General features: G+C 39.0%; 2 protein-coding genes across 3 annotated transcripts in view; one reads left to right on the top strand and one right to left on the bottom strand.

The window, feature by feature from the left end:
* rai14 (retinoic acid induced 14) overlaps positions 1 to 10010 on the bottom strand; it is a 34194-nt gene extending 24184 nt beyond the window's left edge. For both annotated transcript variants that reach the window (XM_034547055.1, XM_034547056.1), the window contains exons 1-2: positions 9560 to 10010; positions 8163 to 8244 (exon numbers count right to left, since the gene is read on the bottom strand). In XM_034547055.1, coding sequence (XP_034402946.1) covers positions 8163 to 8198 — 36 coding nt within the window. In that variant the 5' untranslated portion in view covers positions 8199 to 8244; positions 9560 to 10010. The remainder of the gene's footprint in view (positions 1 to 8162; positions 8245 to 9559) is intronic.
* Positions 10011 to 11202: 1192 nt separating this feature from the next.
* On the top strand, positions 11203 to 21580 carry scarb2c (scavenger receptor class B, member 2c). The gene is made up of 12 exons (XM_034546793.1): positions 11203 to 11466; positions 12171 to 12328; positions 13564 to 13708; positions 14363 to 14554; positions 14694 to 14785; positions 15363 to 15482; positions 17594 to 17772; positions 17904 to 18022; positions 18923 to 18996; positions 19437 to 19488; positions 19638 to 19790; positions 20294 to 21580. The coding sequence occupies exons 1-12, from the start codon at positions 11344 to 11346 to the stop codon at positions 20330 to 20332; spliced, it is 1446 nt and encodes a 481-aa protein (XP_034402684.1). The 5' UTR covers positions 11203 to 11343; the 3' UTR covers positions 20333 to 21580.
* Positions 21581 to 21756: the final 176 nt, after the last annotated feature.

The following is a 21756-nucleotide window of genomic DNA, read 5'->3' as shown; positions in this document are numbered from 1 at the left end:
ACATTGTTTATCCTAATTTAAGTTTTTCTTAAATACTTTCCTCCATTAAGTAAATGCCTAATGCAGTGTCGTTGAGGCTCTCAGATGCAAGTACTATGGAAAAAAATAAGCACTGTGTTCATGCTTCACACGATTTAAATAAGACTGTTCTAAAGGTCCTAAAGAGTGTGTGTGTGTGTGTGTGTGTGTGTATATATATATATATATATATATATATATATATATATATATATATATATATATATATATATATAAATATATATATATATATATATTAACTGATAAATGATAAAAAGATACTTGTTATTGTTTTAACAGTCTCTGTCTGTCTCTCTCACTTGGCAGCATCACTAAGACTTAAGAGAAAGGAAAACAAAACTGTCAGCATGTCACCCATCAGCGCCCCCCGACCCTCTTCAATTCACTTCAGTGTCAGAGCTTGAAAATACTCCCATTAGTCGGCATTTCCTTTTGACCTTTTCTAATTACCTCTTATTTGACTGCTTTTACTTGTGCTCCTCTCATAAACAACTGGTGTAGTTACAGGAAAGCCACGAGGCCACCGTGACTCTTGGAGTTGTGAAAATAAAAAGTACATTTGCTTTGTGCATTATAGGCTACATGTACACTCTCTTACTGCTAGACCTCTTTACATACACATTAGACATTTATGGGTGCAAGCAGACCTCCAGTAAAAAAATACTTCCTCCCGACACAAATAGCCTTTCCTGCCCTATAAATAAACACTGTTGACTTGGAAAGCAACCAACCTCATTACGCTGGAGGTCTGCTCATAAAGTCAGTGGAATAGGGCAAAAATATACTGAAACACTTTCTTCAGTTGGGAATCGGGATAGGGTAGTTCATGCACAAATAAATATATACATACACAGTCTCACTGAACCAGGGACAAACATTTGTGAACAGTGTCTGTCTGCCTCCTCTACTTTTAAGTATCCATAAAACTGTCTGTCACTTTTCCATAAATTAAATCATTAGACAGAACTAAAATACAGACAAACGTCTGCGAGCAGCTCTTGGAAGTATCCTACAAATCAAGAAATGCAATGGTCTCTCATGAAGGAAAGTTCTCATGGGGTTTTTTCAGGTGAACTGAGTCCAACCCTCACTCCATCCATCTCAGAGCATGAATATTGTTCCAGTTGTTCGCAGCAGGCCAAACTAAACAACCCGCCTGGGGGAGCCGGACTGACCTCCGCGCTCATATAGGGTTTCTTTCCACCTCACTTTCTTCCCAACTTATCTTGTTCTTCATTATTCCTTCATCTTTGTGTCCATTTTGTTATTATTCTTCACAACTCCTCCCTCTTTTCTACAACCTTTCAACTGAACTCCCCTCATCCACTTTATCTGCTTTTGTGTATCTCTCTGGTGCCGTCATCATCATCAGTGATTAGTTAAGTCTCACACCAATACTTCATCTACATGCAAGTCTGAAACACGTCAGCATCCAGTCGTGTGAGTCATGGTACCCTGGGCGTACAGACGCGGTTCTTCTTAAGAACTTTAAACTCACACTGATAAGTATATCTTTACAAACATATACACAGATGCCTACATAAAGCAGCAGACAAGGACCTTGCATCATGTCATCACACCCACACCAGTAAACAAACAAGTCCATGGACAAACACACACCCACCCACACACAAGTGAGCATACAAACGCATGCACAGACACAAGGATCTCACCCGTCTGCTTCTACCACGCTCAGTGCTTCATGCATTTGCTGACGAGCAGGTTTCCTGACTGTCTTTCTGAATGTACACAGGCAATAAGGAATACAAATGATCCCATGGGCAGTTCCTGCTTCAATTGGATCCATGTTTAAACAGGTTCAAAGCCATTTCCCTCAGCCTTTCCCAGGATTCATGTAAACTACTTTAAGTGTGTAAATTCGTTTTTCATTTAGAAACCCTTGGGATCAAAATCAATAGAGAAACTTTAGGATAACGACCACAGTGGCTAGTGCCGTCAACAACTTACCGCGAGACAATGCCAGTAGAAACCTAGAGGACTCTTCAGCGAGACCCGATCCATGTTATAAGGAGGAGTCAAAAATAACATTTGGCAAGATGACATTTACTTTCTGCTTATGCCAAGATTAACATATTGAACCTGTGACAACAGCTGCTGTAATACCTTTGAATGTGCCATGAAAAGCAGTGGAGAAGCTTAATAATTAGGAATGTAACCAGTAATCATGTAATGTCACATAGTGCTGACATGATTAAATAAGGTCTTTGGTTCACACAAGCTTAAGATATTTTAATGTGTTGTTCTACTATATTACATCTGTCAGCAGATATCCCTCTTGAGGTTATGAAGCTTTAAATGTGTCTAAATGAGACCAAAAAACAGCTTCACGCCAACTAGTCCGCTGTCACCACCTTGTGTTTGTACTCAAGCTCATGAATCCGTGGTGCAGTTTGATTACAGCCCACATTTTTACTTCTGATGATTGCATTCAAATTTTAAAAAGTCCTAAAAAGTCTTATTTTTAAGATTCATTTGTGGAACAAAACGCTTAAGTATCATAAACGTGTGTGTTTGCAACAGATCTTATTTTCTGCAATACTCTAAATGGAAAGATCCCATTGTCTTTTTGTCTTGAGATCCAGTGCTTCATGGGAGGGCCTACAACACAGAGTCCTGCCTGCACCGCTCTCACCACTGTTGTCTCGTCAATACAATGTTGAAGAGGATTATTACTCAACACAATGTTCCTAAAAACCAAGATGATTTCTCCAAAAGTCTTATTGTCTTCGACCAACAGTCCAAAACTCAAAAGATGTTCAGTTTACAATTATATGCAATAGAAAAATGGAGAAACACGGCACAGCTTCCCATTTGAGATCCAGACAATGTTTGTAATTTAGGAAATGGCTTAAACAATTAATCAATCAAACTGGTAAATATATTTTCTAACTGACTGACTTATCAATAACTGACTAATTATTTCAGCTTCATTACGTTCATGTCATGGGTCTGTACAACAGACACACACCCTTCCTCCACCTCCTCTCCCAGAGTAATGCCGGGCTGAGTTACCGTCACTACCAGCCCCAACAACGTTTCACTACGCCCAACCATTCCATGACAAACCAAGCCAGACTGGGCCAAGTCAAACACAGCCAAGTAGCTGGGCTTCATTTAAAAAGGAACCTTCTCCCCCTCCTGTCCTGAAATGTATTCATCTTGGATCAACAATGTAAAGCACTTTGCAACTTTATTTTGAAAAGCGCTTTATGAATAAAGTTTATTATTATCATTGTATAATTGAAAGGATGCTGCATTATTGTGCTATTATAGAATTATGTTTATTGTGTGACAGTATGGTTTCAACTGTAATGGAAAAAGTAGGTTGCAACATGTTTTACCCAATGTGCTAAGATGGTTTAATGTTTTCAACCACACAAGTGAACTTTTAAAAAAAAATACCTTCAGATGATCATCATGTGATTTTTTTTGCAGTGATGCTCCAGTTAACACAGCAGACACATTTCATGACTCATAACAAGGACTTTGTTCCTACAGTGTTTACCTAGCTTCCTTTAGATTATATATATATATATATATATATATATATATATATATATATATATATATATATTATAATATATATTATATTCATTTGAATAAGTGCCAAAAATTAAAAACAAAAAGCAAATGTGCAGTTTAGTCTCCAGTGTTGTGTAGCTCAGATTAATTGAAGCCATGAAACAGCTGTGTTGAGTGAGAGGAGACGGCATAATCCACACTTCAATTAGACACACGGAGACTGGATGCGAAGGGAAGGGTGTGTGTGTGTGTCTGCCCATATGCTGTGGATACCAGTCTCTGCACATGGATGTGAAAAGTGAGTAATCCTGCTTAGTCTAGCGACTGGGTGGGCAGGTTTATGTAGTGGGACAGTATGAGGGGCTGGGTGAGGGTTTAATACCAGAACCACTCTGAACAATAAAATACACACGTACTAACAAGCGCAGATTTTGTGTGTGCGTGCGTGCATGTGAGCAATGCGCTTGGGGGATGGTCGTAGGGGGCTGAGAGTAAGTTAACAGTGTCAACAAATTAACTCATTTAGAGCAGCTCTACTCAAAACAGCAGGAACACGGTTGTTAATGTGGTCTCAAAGGGTCGACGCACATTACAACATTTAATTAAGAGTTCTCAAACTAATTACACATGACTGTTTTTTACGACGATGAAGGTTGTTTTAAGAAAATTATTATGTTGGTAGAGGGATTTTCTACATTATAGAATGGGCTTGTCGTTGTTGTACAGTACTCCATGTTAAGTAATATTTAGGGCTGGTTATCAAACCACTATAACTTCTTCCTGTTCTTCTTCGGTTCTCAACCAAAATGTGTATTGAAAAGTACCAAAAGTTAGAACTGAATGTTCAGATTTGAAGTTTTATCAATGTATTCTTTGATGAGATTGTTCCTAATTTAAATTAACATTTTGACTTAAGCGGACAAAATTATTGTAAAGCTGAAGTATCAAAACTTACGACCAACAAAACCACTCAAAATCTTTCTTGTATTCCAACCCAACATTAATCAAATGAGGCCTAGTTTGAACCCAACAGAGAGAAACCTTCGTATTAACATTATCGTTGCAGCTCACAGCAAAACCATTTCTGACAGCTGATTGTTCAGACATGGCTGAAGCAAAATGCCTGCAAGTCTCCCTGTGGCTGATCGCCAACCCCATTCCCAGAAACAAGATTACAGCGTCTGCTTGTCTTAAAACACACACACACACACACACACACACACACACACACACACACACACACACACACACACACACACACACACACACACACACACACACACACACACACACACACACACACACACACACACACACACACACACACACACACACACACACACACACACACACACACACACACACACACACACACACACACACACACACACACACACACACACACACACACACACAACACACACACACACACACACACACACACACACACACACACACACACTTCTCATTCACTTTGACCTTGTACAACTACAAACCTGCTGATAAAGCAACAATGGTGGTACTTCAGTTCTTAGTCAATCTTTTCTGTGCAGCAATACAAGATGTTTGATATTGAGGTTGAAAATGCATGTGTAGGTGGCGTTTTCACACTACTTGGCCTTCCAGTGCAGCGTTTGAGAAAGCCGATCTACTTAACCCAGCGACATTCTGCTGAGTCTGCCTGGCTGTACAGTTTGAAGATAGTTTACATGGTATTTCTGCTGCCAAGCATAGAATTGTATAACAATCAAATATGCTGGAAGGTCAAACAAGTATCTCAACAGAAAGGGTTGAGAAAGATCTGTTTTTGAATAAAACATTTTTTTTTAAAAACGATTAAGTGAGTAAAATTGTGTTGGTCAGAGGTTGAGTTGTTCATTAGCTAGTGGTGTTAAGGACAATCAGGTTTTTTTATACATATGCTTCATATCTCTCTTAGTAACTGTAGTCCTAACTGTATATTGAATTTATTATCCAAACCCCAAGATATCATTTATGACTCTACCACTGCATCAAATCGAAACTTCTAGATGTTTTTTTGCATAAATCAGTTACACATTTTCCTGCAGCTCAGTGTTCAAATTCAGAATCTTTTTAAATTGTGAACCATCAATTAATTTTAAACTTACATAATCAAGGGCATATCATCCAGCTCAACAATTAGTCCTTCTACCGCCCGTATCACATTGAAGTGAGAGCACTTTTATTGTCTTCCAGGCCTCGTGTTGTACAGAAGGTGAGTAAAGGTTTGGCTGCCTGTTGCATTCAGCTCCCTGGGCTGGAGGTGGATCCCCAAAGGGAAGCATTTAGAACAGATTCCATTACACATTATCTGGAAATGTCTTTACTTCATAGTACAGCTATGTACGAAGGCATTACGTTTCTGTTATTTTGTTTAAGAAAAAAAAAGGAAAAACCTGTTTTGGGTTTGGGGGGGAACATTCCTGAGAAATCGGTCACTGAAACACACACAGCCTAAAATAGAACCACAGACATATTTGCTTTCTATTATGGTTGTTCATGTTTCTATAAAAAGTAATGGAATGACGATTGGCTCAGAGGATAAACATGCTGGCCTGTGAAAAAATGTTCTGCAAATCTTAATGATTCATTTTAATTATCACATGTGTGCATGACAGTATGGACATAATTTTCCCCAGGTTTCCTCCGCATCCAAAACAAATGTGTATTTCACTGATAGTTGTTTTTTTAACTATATCTATGGATCTTTGAAAATGGAAAATACTAAATCATCCAAACTTGGCATATAATTGGTAGATATGCTTTTAATTAGAAATTAACATGCTTTTCCAGTCAGACTTTATTAAGCTATTTAATTATAATGTCAATTATAAAACAATAATGGCTCATTACGATCATTTTATTAAATGATGCGTGTTCAGCTTGAGTTCAAGAGAGTTGGTGCATCAATTAAAATGTAAGCGGTTGTATAATACTAGTACAGTTCAATTGTTTCCTTTCCCCAAACAGTATCATATCAACGCACAAATACAAAAACACGGATTCATCAAAAATCCATAGATGGACCGTCAAAATAATCAGACGTCAAAGCTATCAATGTGTGTGGGTGTGAGCTTTGCAAAGACACGCACGACTGCGAATGGCTTCAGTCGTGTTTCTAAGCAACATGCACATCCATTGCTCTTCCCTTTCTTCTCTCATGCCGCCTACGACTGGCTATTTCAGTGGCGACCAGCATTCCACTCCAAAAGCATCTCAAACGCTTTGCAACTCACTGCAACAGCGCTGGTTTCGACCCAGTAAAAGGTGAGACGGCGACCGTCCATGTTACGCACTAAGGAGGAACGACTGTGACCTTGCTGCCCAAGTCTGGACTCAACATTTTCTAGAACAATGGACACTATTGTACTCCCCCACATAGCTGACTGAATTTGCAATAACTTACTAATATTAGACTGTAGATCCATGTAACATGGCAGGCTGTTAAAGAGTAAATCAGACACTTGGGATAAATTGTTGTTTTTTCTCTTTTCTCTTTAGATATATTTGCGTGTGTATTCCTTATAAATAGTTGTAATTCTACATTTGGATGTTCCTCAGGATGATCTCTTCAAAAGCAGAGGTACTGCTCTCCACACATACTTGCACTAGTTATGCCTTGGCTGTAATTGAGTAAATGCAGGGCTGTACTCCACCTAATTCTTCCTCTGCTGGACGGTATCTCTCTCAACAGAGCATGACATTTAACCAGCGCTCAGCATCCTGCCCTGCCACACACTCCTAATCTCATGGAAACGGTCCACATAAACCAAGTATCTCATTTAGTAGGCATTCTTCTCTCCATTGGCCAACTTCTCTACTTCTGACACTCCCTCGTCCCATAAAACGTATCCCATTCATCCCAACCCTCCAGCTTTTTCCTGTCTGGCATTTGACTCCGTGTCATTACGGTCACTGTGACAACAGATGAGTCAGACGCTGTGGAGACGCCTCACTTCCCGTGAGTGTAGAGTATCTTACACGGTGACCAAATTAATGACTGAACCGACGTTGAGAAATCCCTCCCTAAAGACTGATTCACAGTCAGCAGGATCAAATCCGCATCTGGAGCAATGCAGAGTCAAAGTATCTCAGGATATTTGTTGTCTTTGTTAGAAAAATGGCATCACATGTGGATTACCTTCCAAAGAGACTCAACATGTCTGTATAAAAAAGGTCAGAGTCATCTCGCTGACACCATTGATCATAGTTCATCAAGCTCATGGTTCTGTTTTTAGATCCTAAAATTCTCATGGCACCTGCAAATCAGAGCTGACAAGTTGTTATTTAAATTGAGCATGGCATACTGTTTACAAGAGCACTAAATGGATTGCACAGACATTGTGATTAAAATCTATGTATTTCATTTTCCCAGCCTATTTAGTGTTCCTAAATAGCTAAATATCAACAAGCAGTGGGGTGCTGCTGACTCGAGGTTGAGGAAGCCTGCCATAAATCATCCGCAACTGCTCAAGGCATACATACACAGACACTGACTCAGCCATGCAGACGTACACATGTGCACACATGGTTGCATGAACAAGGGTTACAGTACTTACATCAGTTTTCCTAAACTTTGCTTTGAGGCTCTTCATGTTCAGTCCGGTCCATGCAGTCACACACTCAATCACTCAGTCAAGACTGTGAATAAAAAGAGACAGATGTTTAAACTCTACCTGAGTGATGTTTGCCCCCATTTTACATGGGATGTTGTGTTTCTGGAAGACTAAACTTCATGATTTATGTGACACTATATCCACACAAGTTACAGTCAATATGAGGTGCAAATGTGCAGTGCCGCAGCAGGGACTTACAGCCTTAATAAATCAACAGTTTGACACCGTTAAAAGCAAATGTGTACAATGTTTTCATAATGGGTTTGATGATCACAGCCCTCTCGATTCCTTTGCAATAAATGAGTAGGTTTGGGAATGGACTTTGCGTAACACATGCACTTCTAAGTTAAAGCTGTTGTTGGGAATGGTATCCGGCTCTGTACCGTTTACTATAAGGATCTTTTAAAATCACCACAGAACCCATGGAGATGTCTGATGTCTGTATTGTTGGTCCATTTCCCATTGTTCATGCCTGAAATGACCTCGTCAGTGATTTATTCCCAAAATATCAAAATAGCATTCCAGTCAAAATTAGTCTACTCACTCACTTCATCATCATTATCATTATTATTATTAGTAGTAGTAGTATTTCCAGGTCCCTCTGTGTTAGCTTATATTTCAAAGCCAACCATAAGCCTCTTTGCAATGATAACTGGCAGTTAGGTCCTGAAGAAGTAATATTCAAATAATGTATGCCCTCGTAAATGTGTTGCATACATTAGAAAGAGTAACTCCGATTTGAAAGAGTCGTTGGTTGTATTGGAGGTGGGTGCATCAACGACAGCCATGTCTCGGCTCCTCTGGCAGCATTCAAGCCAACGAGATTACCATATTACATGCACAATCTTCATGTTCTGTAAAATACCGGCGGCCCATCAAAGACAAATGGGAAAACAGCGGTTAAGAAGTGGCGGTGGATAGCGAAAACATCAGAGGCGGATTTAATAAATGTGAAACAAAATGTGTCGTCTCGCGTTTAGACAGCAAACGTAACGACTGAATCAATTGTCAAACTTTCTACTGGACCACGAATTAAGTCAACTGCTACCAAAAAAAAAAAATTCAGAGCACAGTTTATCAAGAAGCTACTTGTGCATGCTGTCCACCTCAAACAATGGAAGTTATGCGAATGCATGCACAAACATGGGTAAGGCTGCAACTCGATTCGTAGAAAAAGTATCGAATGCGCGCGACTTGCATCATTGTGCACAAACAATCGGATTGGGCACTTTGTACCAGGAGCTTTACGCGTTTCATTTGACTTACAGTTACGAGCCATCATTTCGACCAACAACTAATGTTACTTAGCTACATGATATGAAATTACTGGACACACTTACCCGGTTGCGAGTCGCAGGAGGACTGGACACGTAAAATAAACTGACACACAACCGCGTTTTGTGCCAAAAACAGAGCGGCTACGGAACCGGTGAGAAAACAGCGAGCCGTTGTTGTCGAGCAGCAGGAGGAGGAGGATGCATAAAGGAGTAGAAAACAGTGCGCCCCGACACACTGGCCCGGCTCGGCCCGCATACATTAACGGTTGTTCACTTACTCCTGCCTGTCTCTCGCTTTCGGGACTCAACTCATAGGCTCTTGCCCGGTTTAGGAAAGTGACGTCACTCGCCCTGTGCTCTCGTGACCGCGGCGAGCGAGCACTCTTCTTGTCTCCATTGTGCCCCCATTCACGGTCTGATTAAAGGGGTGGGGATTTCCCACACAACTCACACAGCTAGAAGACAGAGAATTTAAACATAATGATACAAATACGTCGTCTTCTTTTACTGACATAACTTTTTTTTTGTCAATTCACCGCAGTGTGTAACTCCCATGAGACATTAACTTCAAACTTCCAAGCTCCAAAACGTTGGATCATACATGTCCCATAATGCAGCTCAGGCTTGACAATGATCAATAAAGGACCCTATTCAGCTTTTGTTTTTAGAGGCTGTCGCAGCCTACTCACATTGTGTGAACTAGTCTCTACGTGTACAATATCGGTATACGGTTGAGAAACAGCAAACAAGTCGTTTTGATGATATGTCGCAACAGCACTGCAGTGCAACTTATTAAAGCAGGTAAGAACGTGTCTGGTTGTGCTGTTGATGCTTGGGATAATGCCACCTGGTCTACCTCGCCGCCTGTGTGACTGGTATAATAAAAACAATATATTAAAACAAACATTCAAAAGCAAGTCAGACGATTTATATTTCAGTGCGTATCATTAATTAACTGTCTGTGGTGGTCTATTCAGGTGTTCCTGGTATACCTGAATATGTTTCCTAAATGAGCATGAACAGTATCTTTGAAATTATGTATTTTGGATATTTCTGTCTAAATAATCAGAGAAAGGAAAATGAGAGAAACAAACCTCTGAGGTTAGTCTGATAAGTCAAGGTGTGGCCACCTTTATACGAAATTTGGACTCAACAGGTATTACTCCAGTTTAGAGACCAACAAAGAATGTTTGCGGTGGCAATACATTTTAGTAGATGTCGAGACGGGGACATCTAGTGGAGAAGCAATGTATTACATTGTCGTTCTGTATTGTGAATAAGGTGAACGTTAAAAGTGTACAATACAATCCACACAAACAAAGGCAATTTTCATAGGCCTTTAAGATAAATAATATTACATATATATACATACATCTATATATATATGTACCAAAATGTATCAAAAATGACCTATAAAATACTGAGATTTAATGAAAAACGTCACTGATTAAAAACGTCACTGATTACAAACAAAGAGTATTGATCTGCAAGACAGATATGTATTCTACATTTGGCCTTCAACAACCCGCTAATGTTGGGGGGGCTATTGTGTCTGTTTTTTTCCTTATGGGTGTTAATACGCTGTCGCATTTTAACATCTTCAAAGACAACTTGCGTTAGTTAAATAAGCATGTCTAAAAAACCACCCAAGTGTATATGTCACGGCTGCGTGCACCAGGAAGCCGTCGACTGTCGAAGAAAGCGGAAGTGGTAATAGGGAAGTATTTCATTCCGGATGTGGCTCTTTGCTCCAGCGAGAAGGTTCCTGGGCCATCAAAACAAAAACAGCACTCAGGCACAGGCAGTAGCTATTGTCATTGAGAGCTACTGCCTTCTGCCGTGTCACCATGCTGCTGAAATCATGTTGCATTTACAGCGTCGGAGTTTTCTCTATCCTTATCTTGATCTCGGGCATTGCTCTGGTCTTGTCTGGCGTGTTTCCACGTCTCCTAAAGTCGGTGGTTGAAAAGGTAAACATCTTATTTTGCATCACGTCTTATAACAGCGTTAGATAATCGCTTAATAACGTAACGCCAGACATTTTGGTGACAGTTCAAATGAGGTGGCTCGATTTGACCAAACGGCAAAACACAGACGTCTTTGTTTCGATTTCGCCACTAAGTTTTTACATTGAAAACGATTGTCGGAAAGCTTTGACGCTCGGTCTTTAGCTATTTTATGAAGTTAAATGTTTTACTCAGGACTTACATTTATGTAATAACCATGTTATGACAGCCAGCTCCTGCCAATACTGTAATAAACAACTATTTAGCCACGATGAACAAGCGTCAGGATCACGTTATGTCTATAGCGGCATTGGGGCGTGGTGGGTGTATCCTGTATTATCATATCAGTTTGGTTTACACTTTAAAATGAAATATCTAGGGATTATTTTGTATTTCACGAGCATGCACAATATTGCATGTACGTTTATTTGGTTTTACAGATTAACATCTGTACTGGTACCACTTGTCACAGTTATAACAGTCTAGTCATGCTGTGTGATCATCACTTCTTTGTCCTAATTTAATGTAAAATGTCATGACCGCAAAAGAGGGATTTCACCACTTGCAGCAGAGTGTGTCATATGATGTGAGAACAGCTTAGTCAGCAGCAAAGTCTGAAGTGGCACATTTTTCTCAGTACAAATAACTCACTGCTTTATCCTCCATAGGAAATAGTTTTGAAAAATGGCACTGAGGCGTTTGAGGCCTGGGAGAATCCACCGGCCCCCATTTACATGCAGTTTTACTTCTTTAATGTGACCAACCCCCTGGAGGTGCTGGATGGGGATAGGCCCGCTGTGATAGAGATCGGTCCATATACTTACAGGTGAGTAAGGAAAAGGATAGAGACTTACTCTCTTTTCACTAGACGGCACAGTAAAACCTAAAAAAACAGCAGCACAGATCTGAAAGATGCAAACAGTGTTGCGATCAAGATTCCTCCTTCTAAACTATCGTACATGAATAGAATTGAACTGCAAAAGCCAAATCAATTACCAACTGATTACAGATCTTATCTTTCAAGGGAGATGGCTGAAAATCGCTGATGATTAGTTTAACTGGAACACAAAAGAAAGGACCTAAAGATACACAACAGTGTTGAACATGACAAAACATGCATTAGCAATACACTATAATACAAAATGTAAGTTTCGGTCTACAAAGCAAAGCATACATTTTTTATCAAGAATTATTCAAATAGCTTGATGTTGAACAGCGTTCTTGACTACAATCGTACATTTAGATTTACATAAACAATGTGACTGACTACAGTACATCATTTGGGAAAAACTTCCCTTTTCACTCCTACGGTTTGTGCATCTAGACAAAGTCCGTACGGTCAATAGGGGACAAAATATAACTTCTGCCATTGTTAAATTTCTTTTTGTTCCAGAAATGGCAGTGACAGCTTGCAGAGCTATCTGTGCAGCCCCGCCTCTGCTCGCTTGAGGCAGCTTGGTTGCCTCTCAGCACGGACTGACAGTAGCTTTGTACAGATGACACATTTTCTAGCTGTGAATAAAGTAATTCACCGAGATATTTATATTTTTCTTTCCTTCTTTTCAGACAAAAAGCATTTTACTGTGCTAAAAGACCATTCTTTAACATAACGGAAGCTAAACAGTTTTATTTGCCCATTCATTACCCAAAATAACCCTGTGATCCTGAACTTAAAGCCCAGATTTGGTAGTTATCTTACTAAAGTATTCTTACCTCCTAAACATTAATATATGGTTGTGTAGAACAGTTGAGATTCACCTTCTGAGCATCACAGTAGCTCTTCAAGTGTTATCAAGAAAGGAAATTACTTTATACTAAACTTTACATTTTTCTTGCATTCTGCTACATTTAAGCCAAATATATGATTTTCTATGCAGAACTTTGTAATTATTTAACAATAGTAATGTATCTTCAGTCTGAGATGCAGATACCACATGTACAGTAAATGTGAGATTGTGACCAACGGTTCAAGGTTTCTAAAATATTTGTCTGCAGCGCTGTAACAAAGTGAACAGCTAACTTATTTCAACATTAACCCAGTTGTTCTATTTTCCTGCACAGAGAGTACCGGCCCATGGAGCAAGTGGACTTCCAGGAGAATGGCACTAAAGTCGGTGCTGTCAACATTAAGACCTACATATTTCAGAGGAACATGTCCCGAGGTCCTGAGAGTGAACTCATCAGGACGATCAACATTCCTGCAATGGTGAGTCACATAAATCTATGAACTATTAGAATAGTCTGATAAAACATTATTGAACCACATGAATCTATAAACTACTAGAATAGTCTGATACAACATTATTGAGCAACATAAATCTATACACTACTAGAATAGTCTGATAAGACATCATTGAGCCACAGTAGTATTATTTTCTAGTTGTATTTATTTATTTTATTGGCAGCAACATACAAACAAGGAAAGTGTTGTATTATTTTATTTATGAGTATTTACTATTTTATAATACTTTAAGGTAAGATATTATATTTAAGGTTTATAATTCATAAGATGTTTTTCCCAGCTTCTACTGATCATTCAACTTTATTTGACACAGTTTGGTACATATCTCATAGTTTGTGTCTAATAATCTTATTCTGTTCTCTCCAGCACTAACATCTACTTTTGCTTTGTATTAGATGTGATTTTCCTTTTTATGGTTACAAAAATATAGTGAATGATTTATTGTACCACTGACGTTGATAATATGCAAAGTCGTGGTGCAGTTATGTGAACTCTCATGAAGATTTAAAAAAAAGTTATTTAAGTAAATGATTAATTCCATCACATAGTCGTCTTTATGGAACTTATGCAATTTAGCTTTTTACACGGCAGGTTGTCTTCCCTTCTTGTACCCCGTAGACGGTGATGGAGCAATTCAAGGACCAACCGTTTACAGCCAATCTGATCTCCGCCTACATGAAGAGCACCGGAGACGGCTTGTTCACCACGCGCACAGTGGGAGAGCTGCTGTGGGGGTATGAAGACGGCCTGCTCACAGCTCTCAAGAAGTTCAAACCTGATCTGGATGATGTTTTTGGACTCTTCTATAAGGTTGTATTTGCAGTTTATTTATAACGGCTCACTAATATATAAGATAATTGCACATACACTTTGATCAGAATCACATCAAATCAAGTTTCTTGCATGAGAGCTGTTTGTTGAACAGCTGTTTTCTTCTTTGCCCGTACAGAGCAATGCCTCCAGCGACGGTGAATATGTCTTCTTCACTGGTCAGCAAAACTACGAGGACTTTGCCAGAGTGGATACGTGGAACGGTGACAGGTGATGGTCTGCACTCATCCGCCACCAACACATATCACAGTGAATGAATGAGAATTATCTCCGGCCCTGTAAATCCAATCAGTGAGAAAAGTTGACTACCTGCGATTGTATCAGTACCACAAAGGCGTATGATCAATGCTTGTTTCACCCTGTTTTATAACATTAGGTGGCGTTTCCTGCCACTGTCACATCACAGCCAATGTGTGTCTTTCATCAGAGCTATTCATGTCAGAAGGCGACACCAATGTTAATCCTCTGTAATTGTTTCAGGTCTCAGGTATCGCAGTGATCGTCCATACTGGACTTGCTAGCTCGCTAGCTTTAATGGTAGTTTGATGCTTTGGCAAAATTAACTTATCTGCTCTCTTACAAATATTTGAATGAGAAGATCAATGCCACTCTCTTATCTGTCTGTTTAAAACAAAGTGTTCATCAAACCTTTTATATTTAAAACATTTAAAAAAACACATCAACACATTTTCTAACAATATAACAAAAGAAAAACATAAAAAATGCCTGAAACTCCTGGGTTTTAAATAATCTTTTGATGAAATGATTTTTGTGTGTATGCGTGCAGCGTGATGAGTTGGTGGACGTCTGATGAGTGCAATATGATCAACGGAACCAACGGAGCATCTTTCCATCCCGTGGTCACAAAGAATGAGACTCTCTACATGTTCTCCTCTGACCTGTGCAGGTGAGTAGACTGGCTGGAGACCATGCTGCTAGAAGTGGGCATGCACCGAATCATTATATATATTTACCTTTATATGTTTAGACCAAGCTCAAGGCAATGTTCTTATACAGTAGAGTCCCCAAATCTCTTGGGCTTTTTAAAGGCACGAAACATTGAGTCATATGAGTCTCAGTCACATTTGACTCCAAACTTATTCGGGGGTTTCTTTGTTTTTTTTCCCTTTCTTCAGTAGCTTAAATTGCCTTGAAGCTAATGTGGATTTTTGTTTTCATTTTTTTTCTTCATAAACGTCAACGATTTGAATTTAGCTCGAGTGGGAAATTTGAAAAGCAGTTTTGGGCTCAACAATTAATTTGATCATTCATTTATTTTGGTTACCTATTGAGCACAGCTGACCTTTCTTTTAGCTGTAGGTTCAATATAATGCAGTGGTCACCGACCTTTTTAAGCCCAAGATCCCTGACCTCTGCTTTGGTGACAGGCAAGATCTACCTATTGAGGCGTTGAGGGAAAAACACTGTCCAGACTGGACTTACAACTTGAGGCTTTTTATTTGGCCTCATTGTAATTTAATGAAATCAAACACTTTGGTCCAGCTTTCAAATTGATGTGACCAAGAACACACTAAATGACTTAATTTCAGTGCAACATAAAAAGTAAATTGTTTGTGAACCGCACACAAAATGAACAAGAAAACACACATTTGCAATGAGCAGGCTGGATGAACTACCAATATTAATGTTGTATTTATCAACTGAAGTTACAACACAGCACTGACAACATGCTCAGTCAGTGCAACTAATGTAAGTTCAGTTCAGCTCTGTGTCCCATCACAATGTCATCAGAACACTGTGTGTGAGGTTGTAGTTGGGCTCATAAGCACAGACAGCCAGTCTGAACCTTATAACAGTGGTTCTCAAAAATGTTCATGCACCACAAAAATAATTGTATTATCATTATTTGTGACTCCTGCATCTGTGCTTTTTCAAATAATAGAATAAATAAAATTGCAATCACTTTCAAGGAAACCAGATTGCTCCATCAGACAAGAAAACAAACTCTTTGTTAGAACAATGCAAACTATCTGTGCAGAAAATAACTAATATTTGGCAAAAAATAGCTTATTGTGGCTGCAATTACTGAATATCTTTTCAAGATAATAACAATAAAGTGCAACCTGTGAAAAACAAAACAAGTTCAAATATTTGGCAATAAATAGTTTTACTGAGTTTTACACTGAATCTAAAAGCAACAACATTGTGCAACCTTTTGTTTTGAAGGGCAACAGTAGAAAAGCCGATCTCACGGAGGTCGGACCTGGTGAGTCGCCAAGAATCTTGGCCGTCCCGCATGCGCAGGCATAACCTGTTAATGCCGTAACGTAAACATTTACGCGAAGGTACAGGCATTTCGCCATGTATTTATTAATGACTTAGTTTTATGTCTGTGTGCTTTGTAATTAAGTTCTCAATAAAGGTCTTTCTGCATGTCCCACCACGGCTACTACGTTAAAACATTTCAGAAGAAAATGTTCGAGAATGAGGAACAATGCATTTCTGAATTTATTTTCATTTTATTTTGATGAGCGACAGGGAAAGTCTCCGAGATCGACCGGTTGGCGACCACTGATTATAATGCATTTAAATTAGGTGTGATTGTACTTATGTTCTGGTCTTATGTGCCCGGCTTTAGTTTGGCTTGTGAAATATGTCTCCCCTCAGTTATGATAAGGATGTCTTCCCTCAGCTTTATTCATGTCTGGATATGGGAGCAAGAGTACCAATTCAGCCAGGCTGGTTGCATGGCTGGTCACTGTTGGCCTCACTGTAAACTAACTATTTATTTAGTGCTGCTTGAAACACCTACTATCAGCTTTCTCATCAGAACTGAGAGTGCAGCATATGCATGCCAACTAACTCACAGAGAGTCAAGGTTTATAAGGCAGGAACATGTCAGACCAGGACAACCTTTTATAGTCTTTGGTAAAACCTGTTTGTGCTGCTTAATGCATAGCTCATGTGCATCATGTCTTTGTTGCACTTCCAGCTTTACATAACTGTAACTGTATTTGTGTCTGCAAAGGTTAACCAGCATCTGACTCTGTTTGCAAGGTCTCTGTACGTTCTGTATGAGGAGGAAGTGACAGTCAAGGGGATCCCTGGGTATCGCTTCAGTCCCCCCAGCAAGGTTTTTGCCAATAAGACCGTGAACCCAGCCAACGCAGGCTTCTGTGTCCCCGCTGAAAATTGCCTGGGCTCTGGCGTGCTGAATGTCAGCCCATGTAAACAAGGTAGGACGTGCACTACGCAGCTGTTCTGTATGAAACGGCAGAAGAACATTTCATCGTGTGACTTCTTTCTGACTCTGCTCTGCTCAGTATCTTTCATGATGGTATTCTAACTGAATCTTTTGTGTGTTTAGGAGCTCCCATCGTAATGTCGTCACCACATTTCTACCAGGCCGATGAGAAATATGTCCAGGGTGTATTTGGCATGAGGCCTCAGAAGGAGCAGCATCAGACTATGATTGATATCAATCCGGTAGGCCTTTCAACTTGAATGTTTAAAAATCTCTTTCAAGACATATACAACTATGCACATATCATTCTTCACAGTGAAAGTCAAACATCCAATTTAAGTAACAATAAGCAAAACACATTTTTCAACAGGGGGGGACTTTAAAGAAGTTGTTTTGTGTTCACCTCGTGTTGAGCTGTCACCAAAGATAAGCTCTAACAGCTCATGTGTCATACTGTAATAAATAGATTGAGCCTGTATCAACTACTGTCCTAGTGTAGTACATTTGAGCCATAATATGTGATGTATCACATAACTCAGCATAGTGATAATATGTGAAGAAGAACAGTTAGTCAATGTTCCTTATCCAGCATGCAGTTGTGACACACACGTTCCTCTTTTACTCATTAATGTACGCTTTATTAACCCCAACTTAAATGCAGTCTTTGAACCCAGTAAACAAGCTACTGTTTTGACTGCTCAGCCTCCTCCTTGCACTGTAATCTCTGCCACTGCATGAGATTGGTCAAAGTCGTTCGGCCGCTGTCTCACTGGGCTGCAGGGCCCGGTACAACCACACGGGTAACGCAAACCACCTCCGCTGCCAGTGTCAGGGCTGTGAAGTGAATGAACCTACACTTAAGGTGTATGCAGATGCATCTCTGTTACACTTTGCGTAGGTTAGTGAAATAGCCCTCAAATCATTTCTGCCAACTACACTCATGAAATACATTTACTGCAAAACGTTTGCAGCACAAAGATCTTGAACCTAATACACACACGGCCTTGGCAACATGTGGTATTGGTGCCACATAGGCTGTAATGAGGCATGCATGTTCATATAACAGGAGTGACAGGTGTGTCTCAAAACACAGATCAGTGGCGTGAAGTTTCTCTCAAACAGAGTTTGATTCTGTTTCGCAGCTCACGGGGATCATCGTCCAAGCAGCAAAGCGGCTCCAGGTCAATGTGAATGTCGAGAAAATCCCTGTCTTCAGGTAATTAGCTCATTCCCTTCATACGTCTCCTGTTACACCACCTTTTGTCATCACCCACACACTGTTTTAGTCTCAGAACGGTTGCCAATAAGATAAGTGTAAAAGCAATTATGTCACCATCATCAATACGAGTGACCTTTTGGACAGTCGTGGCTCACTTGTTGTTTGTCTACTTGGCATTCGAAAGAACAAACTTATCTTGATATAATCTTGAGTTCAAACCTAACCGATGAACATGTTGTCAAACTTCACGTAGACTGATTAAACGTACATGAACAAACAGCATGCCCAAAAATGTAGTTGTTGGAGGACATTAACAGTTGTCTGTACAACAACTTTAATACATTAAGTCATATGTGAATTCTTCAGAATACAAATAAAGATAATGCATGCAAATATATAGGGTAAAAACATTGTGAATAATCGTATTTCTCTTTCAGTCAAACAGGGAATGTGAGGACAGTGATCTTTCCTGTGGTTTATCTCAATGAGGTACAAAAACGCACAAACACACCAAATTGTCATTCAGTCATAAATGACATCCCTGAAATGGCAGAATATCAAAGTACTGTGTATATTTCTTTGCTCAGTCTTTTATGTTGTGCTCAACCTCTAATCTCACTCTCCTGTAATCTTCTCAGAGCGTCGTCATTGACGACTCGTCTGCCAGGAAGCTGCAGAAGATTCTTGTCCAGCGGAACGTCGTGGTGAACATCCCCTTCATGCTGATTGGTCTCGGCATCATTCTGGGAGGAGTCTTCATGTTCCTGATGTGTCGACAGAAGGTCCCCATGGTGAGCGTTTGAGATAGACATTGATGAGTTTGTGAGGTCATTAGAGCTGCAACTAACAATTACTTTCATTGATAATCAATCTGTTGATTGTGTTTCTCTTTAATAGATTAATCTTTTTGTCCATGGAACGTCAAAACAAATTGTTTAGACTGACTAACAGTACTAAACACAAATATATTGAAGTTGAAATATAGAAAACTATTTTCTTCTGCTTGATTAAATTACTGTAATGATAAGCCAAATATCAGAATTGTTAATTCATTATTGATATTCTGATGATTGACTAATCGATTGAATAAAAATTATCATTTTGGCCAAAAACTTAAAACATATATTTAAAATATATTTAGATAGTGGCAATGGTCAATGTTAAATATGTATCATATCATTTGTGTATTTTTATTGTACATTAACATTTTTAGATATCTGTGTATGACAATTATTAGACTTGTTTTTCAACAATCTCTGAAGTTAACATGTTTGTGTCTGGTTTCATTTTTCAGAGCACTGTCGCTGAACGGCAGCCCCTGCTCTCGTCATAGCACCAAACAGTATGTAAAAAGACGGAGGGTAACCATATTTATAGTTTCAAGAAACAGTTTCCATTATGAACCACAAGCCCACATTTTAATCAATTTTTTTTAATCCAACGGTTTTAGGAAACACAGTGAAAAGGTTTGGTACAGGGATGAGGTTTTTGTCTTCCTTACAAGTCAGTTGTAATGATCATGAAAATAATATCCTTTTTTTTTCAAATTAAATCTCAAATATTGTAATTTTTTAATTACGTTGACTACCAAATCAAATTTACAGGAATTCAAGTGAAAGTGTCATTGTTTAAAATTGTGCGTATGTGTGCGTGTGCGTGTGCGTGTGCGTGTGTGTGTGTGTGTGTTTGTTTGTTTGTTTGTGTGTCCATACGATGAATGGCTATAGAACTGAAATAGTTATGTAGGAATACGTTCAGCATGTTTTTTTGTTTTTAGCACGGTCTGGTGAGATTGTTGATGCATCAATAAGAAAAAAAGTTACACAGCTGTTTCATGCAAGAGAGAGATAAATATTTCACGTATTTGTATTGTCGCAAAACATAAGCCAAGTAAGTGTAAGCTGTGCAAAGCCAGTGCATAATGTTTTATTACTGATGTCTTTGAATCCATACTGAGCTTTGCTTCCTTTTTTAAACTATTGCTAACTGGAATGGAAATCTAGTAATCCACAATATATAAATAGTGTAATGTTGACTCACATGCAAAAGTATTAAACAATATCAGTATAAGGGAGAAGTTTTTGTTTGGTACACAGTACGATATCTTCTTTTCCCTATTGAACAGTCTCATGTCAGTGAAACTACTGATGAATGTGTTGAGAAATAGAAATGTGTGTTATTCCTTTTAACCACTAGGAATTGTCCATGACGTGTATGGCTAAATGCTGCAATTCTAAACAGCCTTGTATCTGTTTATTGTAACTTTATTTAAAGTTTTTTTTAGCTTATTACTGATTAGATTAAAATGAAATAGATGTTTTAACCAGAAATAGATGTTTTTGTAATATCCTATTTGAAAAAAACACTATTTCACACACATCACTGACAGATCACCTTGTGTTCATTTTGTTTTGGTCTTTGTTATTATGCAACGTAAATTATTGTTTACACTACTAATCTGACATAGTAAAATCAATATGTATTCACTATTGATGTACTCTCAATAGGTCACATACAACAATGTGCACATTGTCTTGCCACTTGCTCTAACTTTAATAAACCTGCTGTGCTTCACATTCTCTGAAGGTGTGTTTGTATTTTCCTCCTTCACAAACTGCAAAATGTTTTGCAAAAGGGATGAATAGTTTCTATAAAGGCCTCCAGTAAAGTATGAATCGTCTTCTGGCTGACTTCAGACACACACACACACACGCCTCTTGATTTCAACCGATGACTCATTATAGCTAATAGTTGTAC

This window comes from Cyclopterus lumpus, chromosome 12, assembly GCF_009769545.1.
Source record: "Cyclopterus lumpus isolate fCycLum1 chromosome 12, fCycLum1.pri, whole genome shotgun sequence".
In the NCBI taxonomy this organism is placed as follows: Eukaryota; Metazoa; Chordata; class Actinopteri; order Perciformes; family Cyclopteridae; genus Cyclopterus; species Cyclopterus lumpus.
The sequence above is the reverse complement of the archived record's forward strand: the minus strand, read 5'-3'. Positions and strand labels throughout refer to the sequence as shown.

What these genes read in the sequence shown, in the direction of transcription:
- scarb2c (XM_034546793.1), top strand. Translation starts at nt 11,344, where the DNA reads ATGCTGCTGAAATCATGTTGCATTTACAGCGTCGGAGTTTTCTCTATC. An exon ending in CGATCAACATTCCTGCAATG is followed by an intron (nt 13,709 to 14,362) that starts GTGAGTCACATA and finishes TGTACCCCGTAG; the next exon opens with ACGGTGATGGAGCAATTCAA. An exon ending in GAGAAAATCCCTGTCTTCAG is followed by an intron (nt 18,997 to 19,436) that starts GTAATTAGCTCA and finishes TTTCTCTTTCAG; the next exon opens with TCAAACAGGGAATGTGAGGA.